Genomic DNA, 9582 nt, shown 5'->3' on the forward strand with positions numbered 1-9582 from the left:
AGCTCCTGATGCTGGACCTTCCCAATCAGAGAAGCAGCAGCTTGCCGGGTAGGCCGGTTCTGATGCTCTGGGAGTTGGCTGTATAGGTCCAGCTGAGAGTCTCTTCTCCCAGCCCTACCAGTGATTCTGTAAGTACCTAATTTCCTGTGCTAACTCCCTTTCTTGCTTAAAATAGCTTGAGTGTTTCTGAGTCCTAAAATGAATCCCAACTGATTACTAATTTTGCCTGATGTCATCTGCATGAATGAGAAAAATATGTCTATGTTAAAGAGAGATTAGAAATTGTCTCAGAGGCTGGCCATGGTGGCATGTGCCTTTAGTCCCAGCTACTCAAGAGGCCAGGGCAGGAGGATTGCTTGAGGCCAGGAGTTTGAGACCAGCCTGAGCAACAGATTGAGACCCATCTCAAAAGAAAAAAAAAGAAAAAGAAAAATCAGAAAAACCCTCTCAGATAAATGTATAACTGAAGAGTCTCCTCGGTCATGGAAGGAAGAAACAGTCATTTTTTTCCTGCCAGCTTTTACATTGATGAAAAGATGGGTGACTATTTAAAAATTTGTATTTGTTATCTTATTTCCTCAACTGAGTATTTAAATTCTCCTTAAGAGAATTAGCTGTTGTATTTTCTCTTGTATTCTTCCCTTTTTCTCTCTAGTCTAAAGCATAGTGGTGAACACACAGTAGGTGTTAAATATTTATTTAAATGCTGGAGTGTTTAAAAGATAGAATTCAGTACTAGAGTGCTGAAAGGACAGCTCCTCCAGAGGATTTCACAGAAGACAGAAAACCTCTGTGGGGAAGGGAAAGCAATAACCTCTCTTTGGGTAGAACATAACATCTCAGGTTCTTGCTATTTAGTTAAAGAAATACTACGACTAGCCTCCAAGAAACATATAGAACACAACTTTCAAATAGATAAAACCCAGGAAGAGAAGAGGGAAAGGGAGACTTTCTTTTTCCTTCTCTACTAAGTCCTTTTGGATAGGAACTAAGGAACTAGCCCTTCGGTTGCAGCAGAGTATGTTCAGCTCTCCTCCCCTTCCCTGCTCCAGTCAAGACCTGGTTTTAAGTAAGAATCAGGTCGAGTTGCATTCAGCACATTTTTCAGTTTATGTGGAAGGATATTTCCACAAATATGAGGAACAAAACCATATTTCTTGCATTTTTGGAGTCTAGATGTGATTCCTTCCCAATTGTATGCTTGGAAACTGAATGAATGTATAAGCACATTCTGGTGGGTTTGGAGCAAGTGAATGGTATACACCTTACTTCATTTAAAAATCTTACGTGTATCTGAAAACACATCCTTATATTTCTAGTGGATGTAGGAAAGAGAAGTATGAATTAATAATAACCTTAATGTATGCCCTGTTTGAAAACAGACACAACTCTCTTATAAGAGAAATTTTTTTAACAGCTAGAATTATGTCTCCCAATATGATAAATTTGAAACCGTACATTTTTCATCTTTCACTAAAATAAAGAGACAAGTGAGCCCCTGGGTTATTTATATTTGTCATCCATAGAGAGCTAAATTCTCATACATATCTATATTGGAGGGGATAACAGCACTATATAAATGTAAGATGGTTTATAATATCACTATTACATGTTTTCTTTGTCACAAAATTTAATAATTTCCCCTTCTGTTTTGAATAAATTTTGAAACAAAATTTTCACTTCAAAAAGCAATAATATGAAACTAAAACTGAACATTATTGCTTAACTTAGTGTCTTCTGTTTATGATCCACGATATGTCACAATGCATGCCCAGAGGGGAAGTTCAAAAGGTAACTCTGGGGAAGAGTTGTCAGTGGTTCAACTTTATTCCAAGTCTTTGGAGACCAGGTTTGTCAATCACTTTTATTTTCTGAGTGATACTAACTGAACTGGTAGACAGCGCATGCAGATCAGAGATGCACCTGTCAGCACTGCCCACGTTCATCTTTATCAAAGCACTGGACTGAAATTTTATATTTACATTACCAATCTCCCTTATGTGACTTTATGAGCACCTCCTTATCTTATCACTTCTTTATCCCCTGGTATTTAACACAGTACAGTATTTATCATTCATGGGGTACTCAATAATTAGTTTCTGACTGCAATCAAATTTTCTGAATTAACAAGAATTCATTCCAGTCAAGATCAGAACTCCTGCTGAGGCCAAATAAAAAAACTTACCAGGGCTTTCAAATGCCATACTCTTCAAGTCAATTCTTTCAAAAAGCACGAAGTACTTCCTTCTTTCTCATCATCTGGGTTCCACATTTAGGAATCCACTCTATCCAACTTTATTGTAACTTTTCTTACAATAAAGATAAGTCCTGGCCACCTAATGAAGAAGGTGTTGCCATGCCTGGCTCTCTGTGGATAGTTTCTCTCAGCCTAAGTCATATGAATACTCCTGACTGCTTTGACAGCAGGAGCACAAAGTGTTAAAGAAACTGAGTTTCTGCTCACTAACCTCACAGAGCTCTTCTACTCTGACATAAACTATCCCTAAAAACAAAATCACAAAACTTCACCCACAAAGAACCTCAAAATCAGACTTATGTTTAAAACTAAACAATGTTTTCTAACATGCCAGACTATTCATATTTCTTCCAATAAATGACTAAGTTCATTTTCAATACTATTTCAAAACACTATGCCAGGACCCTTAGCCTTGATCTCACCAGAACCAGTATCAAAATGATGGAGTACCTGGAAACAATTTAAAATAATGTGTTACCTCCAGGCATCATAAAGATCAAAATGCAGAACTGTGAGGTTTTAAATTGAACGAGAGGGAGAAAAAAAGGGAACTAAAGATTTGAACATCAATTTGACAGTCAAAACACCAATAGAAAAAGAAGATCAGAAAAACAAGGAAAGAGGTTATGATTTTGATATGAAGTGGTGGTAAAAAAACCATCTTAGATAAAGTAACACAATTGTTCAGGTGAAAATAAGTTTCAAGGCCAGAAAGACAACTGTTAAAATGAAATTTTAAAAAACTAAATATTTAAAGTTGGCCCTTGGTAACGATTTTTTTAAAAAATCAACTAAGATACAGAGTATACAAAATAAGGAATAAACTGTAATAAATATATGTTAATAATATCTTTTTAACAGGGAAAAATTATGGAAATTCTCAAATACAAAATGGTGTAAACTGCGCTAGTAGATATTTACATCTTTCTTCTGAAACGACCTAGTATAATTGATTAAGGGATCTAATGGCAATTTAACTTCTTTGAAAGAACAAAAAAAATTTCATTACAGGGTGTGGAATAGGGGCCTCCTGGGAAATTGAGGAAAATGAGGACACTGGGAGAAAGGGCCTGGGAGGGACCCCTGGGCATAGACCCCCTGAGATTTGGCCAGTTCCAAATATAGGCAAGGATCTAGGGTGAGAAGAAAGGAGAAAATGTATTGCCTAAACAGCCTGGCTGCAAGGGACGGGGAGTTCGCCAATGTACCTTGTACTCCTGATCTCTCATGGGGGACCGACATACTTTTCCCTCTCTAATCATGTGTCCGCCCATCACTTTTTTCCCTCACCCCCAACACACACACCCTTCTTAGCACAACTTCTGAGACACAGGATTAGGATCCAAGAAATCAACACCTTTTAAAGGCACTTCAGCCTGAGTTCACACATTTCCCAGACTTCAGGATCAGCACAGCCCAGCAGGAGACACCCCCTCCCCTTTCAAAGCAAATGCCTTTAAGGGGTGGAGACAGGTGATAGAAGAGGTTGGCTAGGTCCCGGATTTGGGGACTAAGGTTAGGACAGTAACCACCAGCTTGCCAGAAATCCTTCGAGACTTGGGAGGGGGAGGTGGGAGGGCAGAGAGGAGAGGAAGAGGGTGGGAGATGGGGAGATCCTCTTCCTGGGGCTTCAGGATGTGAAAATCAGAAGCTGCTGTTGAGGTAGTCGGATGAAGGTTAGGAAGCCCAACCGCCCGAGGTTCCAGGCAGGGCCTGCGGCGCCTCTAGCTTACCCATTGCACCAACTAAAGCCCCTGCAGCCCAAGCGCGCGCACACCCACCCACACCCAGGTCAGGCATTTCCCCACTCCAGCCCCTCAACCCTACCCTAACCCTAGCGAGGGCCCCCTCCCTCCCGGCCAGCCCTAGGCCTCCCTCATTCCCCCCACCACGCCGGGGTGCCGGCCCCGCCTTCGCCTTACACTGAATGGGCGGGTAGCAACTGGGGTCCTCGCCGCCGGGCTGGCAGCGGCTGGAGAAGGCGCTGCGCGGGGTCACGTAGTTGCTGGGGAAGATGCCCACTCGCTGGTTCAGCTGCCCGGTCCACCAGCCCTCGTCGCCGGACACCTGCGAGTCCTTGGACAGCACTTCCACCACGTCGCCCAGCCGCAGGGTCAGCTCGTCCTCTCCAGCCGCCTCGTACTCGAACACCGCCGTCCAGTAGGGCAGCGGTGCGTCGGAGCCCAGCTCCCCGGGGACCGCCGCCGCCGCCTCCTCCTCCTCTTCCTCCTCCTCCTCGGCCCCGGCCCCCGCTCCGTCCTCCCCCGGCGGGGCGGCAGCGGCGGCGCTCGCCAGGCAGCCGAGAAGCGCTCTGGAGGGCTCCATGGAGCGGCCGATCCATAGGGTGCGGGGCTGCCGCCGCCCGCAGGAGCCGCCGCTGCCTATTGTTCATGCGGCTCCGCGGAGCTGGGAGGACCCCCCTCCCGCGACGGTGGCCGCAGGTAGGGCCCGGGCTGGCGGGGCTGGGAGAGCCGGCTCGCGGGGCTGGCGGGGCTACGAGTGCGCCGAGCGCGAGTGCTCACTGCAGCATAGTGGCGCGGCGGGCCGCAGTCCCCGCCTGCCCGCTCGCACCCCCGGGGCGGCCTCGCCACCTCCGCCTGCGGTACCTGCTCGCGCAGCCGGTGCCCGCCGCCGCCCGCCGGCCACCGCTCCCCTCTCCGCCCCGCGCCGCGCCGCGCCGCCCCGCCCCCAGCACCGCCCGCCGGCCGGGGACCACCTGACGTGGGCCTGGCTCCGCCCCAGCCTGCGGACCCGAAGGGGCGCGGCCGCCCGGCGCCCCGGCCCGCCCCCCGCGCAGCCCGCCTTCCCATTGGCCGCGGCCGGCCCGTGCACAGGTTCCTCTCGCCGCGGTTGGAGCAGCCAGGCCAGCCAGCCAGCGGCCACCCCGCAGGTCCCTCTCCACCCACCGCCGCTCCGGCGCGCCGCCCCCTCCCGCCGCCTTTGCGGGCTCTTTCTCAAACCCAGGTCGACCCATGTCTCTCTCCCATTGGCCCGCCGTGGCCCCAGCCATTGGTCCGCGGTACCTGTCCATTTACCGGGAGAGTTCAACACCTCCTCGCAGGAGGAGGCGAGGGCCTCGTTGGATGCGTGAGGAGGGAAGGGAAGGGTGTCCCTGAAAGGTAAGGCCGAGCCTTCATTCTGACCGAAAAGGCTGGAGAGGAGGCCGCTCCCTTTGTTCGCCGCGCATGGGCAGGGGCTCCACTGGGCAGCACCGGCGTTCTTCAGCGCAGAGGGGCTTCTGAAAGTGAGCAGAGGAGGAGCGAGCTGGGTGGCACCTCCCGAGAGCGCTTTCTTCCCCAGGTCCCGTTTACAGTTGCATTCTCCCCTCTCCAGGATCTGGCTCTGCCCCAGCCAACCTGGTGGATGAGCTTCCGCTCCCCGTCCTCACGCGCACCTCCCACCCCGAAACCTTTCGCCTCCTATGTGAGACTTAGGCTCATCGGAATGTTTATTAGAAGAACTCTGAAAGCCACAGTTCTCGGCTCTCTGAAGACTGCACACGGCTCGCCCTTTCCTGGGTTCCTGTAAGAAGAAATTCCAATGCCATCATTTTACTAGCATTTAGAAAGGCAAGAGACCGTCTTACTGGTGCTTCAAGCTGAGACTGGGAACGCTGTCGTGAAATTGGATTGGTCTCTGAAAAGAATCAACTTTTTCTACACTCCCAGAGTTTCTTTTGCCTTGTGAATTGCACTTCGGATCATGGTGACGCCTATAGAGATCAGATAAAGAAGAACCAAAACAGAATATATATACAAAACGATCCTGCAGCTCTTGAGCAAGGGCGGACCTCTTCCTACATGCCTTTGTTATACACTAAGAAAGAAGGAGATAGGTGGCCTGTAATGTTTCTTCTGTGCTTTAATCCCGTCATAACAATGTCGACTTCCAGTAAGAGAGGGTCTCTGATATTTCAAAACAAGCCAGTGCTGATGGATCTGTCCCAATCTCTACCAAACTTTGTTATTTTTTCCCCTTCAGTAGTAGGAATAGACGCGATTTATTTAGCAAGAGGTAGTGCTTTTGCTTAATTTTAGTTTGGGGCTTATTATTAGACAAACTGAAGACAGGTGGGCAATTTGGAAAAATTACCAGACAGCTGCATGCCCCTGGGAAAGTGCTTCCAACACTGTATTTTAGTCTGCTCATCCTTAAAGTGAGGGCAGTGAACTGGAAGATCTATGTTCTCATAGCCTGCACATTCTGTGGTTTACACACAAATATGGCTACACTGTATACCTAGGCATCCCACACATTTGAGGTCCTATAGAAGAGAGGGGAGATGACTGGGCATTCTGGCTCATGCCTGTAATCCTAGCACTCTGGGAGGCCACGGTGGGAGGTTCACTTGAGGTCAGGAGTTTTAGACCAGCGAGACCCAGTCTCTACAAAAAATAGAAAAACTAGCTCAAGAGCGAGACACGGTCTCTACAAAAAAATACAAAAACTAGCTACACGTGGTGGTGGTGTGTGTCTGTAGTCCCAGCTACTCAGGCTGAGACAGGAGATCCCTTGAGCCCAGGAGGTGGAGGTTGCAGTGAGCTATGATGGCACCACTGCACTCTAGCCTGAGCAACCGAGCAAGACCTTGTCTCGAAAAAAAAAAGGGAGACGAGAGAATGTTTTAACTTGGGGGGGAAAAGTTTTATGAACTGGGTGTAGACACACAGAGAAAAACAGAAACAGGAAAAAATACTAGAAAGAGAAAAATATCAGTGGTGGGTCTCTTTAAGTAGTAGGATTATGAGAAATTGGGTAATTTTTATTGTCATTTTCTTATCTGTAATTTTGTTGTTCTACTATATATAGTTTTGTGGATTCCCTCCGCTCCCTGGGAGAAGGAAAGGTGGTGGGGGGAAATCCTTGATCCCACTCAACAGGAAAACTCTAATTCCCTGTACAACTAAATCTTTAATATCATAGCTTATGTTTACAATCTCATGAAGAGTCATTCATCAAACATTTCAACAAGTCATTCAGGAAATATCTGTTGAATGCATAAGTGGTAGGAATTCAAATGAGGGAAGATCCTTCAGAGCAAAGTTGTCTGGAAGGGCTTCATGGAAGAAGGCCAACCAGAACAGGCCCTGCAGGCATCGTGGGTAAAGCAGGGAAGAGTCTGTTCAGGAAAGGAGGGAGGAGGTGGGCACAGCCACAGAGGTAGGAAAACATGGAAAGGTGGGCCCATTTGGATGGAATAGAAGGATGAGAAAGAACTCTGAAAAGATAGGTTGAGACCAGATTGTAGAGGGCTTGTAATTTCTTGATTCATACTAGTAATTATGTAACTGATTATTTGTAATTATTTAATGTCCAATGTGTTCACTATAAGGGTGGAGACCAGTCTGTCTGGTTCTCCCAGCACCTAGAGAGTGCGTAGCACATAATTGATTCTCAGTACATATTTGCAACTGGATGGCACACTTGAATACCAGGCTAAGAAGCCTCCGTTTTGTTTAGCAGATATGAAAGGTTATAAATGAAAGGTTTTGAGCAGGGCTGCAAGGTGATCAAATATTTCCTTCACTGAAGACTAGAATGGATGAAGAATGGATGAGAAGATGCTTACGCTGAGCATTGAAGGATGTATACAACTTGATTAGTAGAAAATACAAGATGTGGAAATAGAAATTAATGTAATGGGTAGCAATAATAAAAATCCCAGCCAGAGAAGAGGGGAGAATGCAAAAAGGGAGTGATGGGAGATAAAATTGACCAAATAAAAGAATGGCAGATTGTAAAAGATTTTGAAAGCCATGTAGAATTACCAAGATTTTGCCACTATTAGGTTTTGAGCAGCGTGTTGACAAATGTCACCCAAAAAGGAACATTTTCTCTACCACACTGAAAAGTATAGCATAAGGCAGGGAGAAAATAATAGCAATCAGTGATGCAAGCTGGCATTAGACTTAAGTCAACAGATCGTGGTTTATCCTGCCTCTGTCCTTTAAAAACCGTGTGACTTTGGGCAAGATACCTGTTTGAACCTCAGTTTCCTCATTTCTAAATAGGTGTAATGATAATAAAACCTGATTTTTAATGGATGTTTATAGGGTTACATGAGGCAAGACATACAAAAGCTCTTAGCATGCTGCTCACACCCAGTAAATATTCAACATATTTATTTCCTTCTTCCATCTGCCCATTACTCTCAGAAACACCATTTAATTGCACCCTAGAAAATGGTAGAGGCCTCTTGACTGGAAGTTGGATCTAGGGTTTTTCCCTAAAAATAGAGAGAGAGAAGAGGAAGAGAGAGAGAGAGAGGAGGAGGGAAGGAAAAAGGAACAAAAAGGAGAGGAAAAGGGAAAAAAAAGGAAGGGAAAAGAAAGGAAGGAAAACAGGGAGGGAAGGGAAGGAGGAAGAAAAAGAGAAACAGACAAGAAGGGGGGGAGGGAAGGAAGGAAAGAAAGAAAAGGTAAGCATCATAGACTAATAATGAAGAGTCAAGGGTCTGGGACCGTGACTGAATTTGAATCTATGCTTACTGTGTGCCCCAGACCCTCATCCAGAAATTAGGGATAATAGTATTTATCTCCCTGGCCTCCTGGAATGATTAAATGACACAATGTATGTAATGTGCTTAGCACAGAATCTAGCATGTGGTTGCTGTTATTATTATTATTTCAGTCTAAAATATGACTTAATAAATGAATGTCACCCTCTCCTTGGTTGTTTCAGGAAATATTTCAAATTAGTACTTTGATGCTAAAATCCCTCAAGCAGATGTTGACCTTTTCTAAAAGAGCGAGCCCACCCCTCTCACCTCTCATGTTATATGCTTTCAGGAAAGGAGCCCAAGTTCCTGGTTCCTAAACTCCATTTGCATTAAATGTGATTTTAAGCAACTGGTTGGAAAGGGTATATGCTGGGGCTAAGGGAACTGAAGTTTTGGAGTCAAACAGACTTGAGTTCAAGTTCCTGATCAACTAATCATGACTCTGGATAAGGCACTTCAACTCTCTGAGCCTCCGTTTCATTATTGGTAAAATGAGATTGTGTAAAATGGGGTTGTTTTGAAGGTCAGATGAAGTAAGGGTCCTTCTGGCAGTGCCTGATATTAAATACATAATAGGTGCTAAATATATTAATTGTAAATGTTCTCATTGCAATGGATAGCATTTTAATTCTTGTCTTCTGTGAGTTCATTTGGCTTGAAACATCAAAATAGTAAGAAATCGTCCCTCCTTTTCTTCTTCTCCTTTCTGTCTCCTTTGAAAACCTCAGTTTAGAAAAGGAATAGATTATGGGGGACTGATTAGAATATCACATCTCTGGAGCTATTTGCATTTTAACATGATCAGAGCCTTTAATCAAGGAGTGAA

General features: G+C 45.6%; 1 protein-coding gene across 1 annotated transcript in view; it reads right to left on the reverse strand.

The window, feature by feature from the left end:
• Positions 1-4582, reverse strand: part of MAP3K9 (mitogen-activated protein kinase kinase kinase 9) — a 68158-nt gene extending 63576 nt beyond the window's left edge. The window contains exon 1 of the mRNA XM_012656308.1: positions 4180-4582. Within this exon, the coding sequence (XP_012511762.1) occupies positions 4180-4582 (403 nt within the window). The remainder of the gene's footprint in view (positions 1-4179) is intronic.
• Positions 4583-9582: the final 5000 nt, after the last annotated feature.

This window comes from Propithecus coquereli, unplaced genomic scaffold (genome assembly GCF_000956105.1).
Source record: "Propithecus coquereli isolate 6110/MARCELLA unplaced genomic scaffold, Pcoq_1.0 Scaffold5, whole genome shotgun sequence".
Taxonomy (NCBI): domain Eukaryota; kingdom Metazoa; phylum Chordata; class Mammalia; order Primates; family Indriidae; genus Propithecus; species Propithecus coquereli.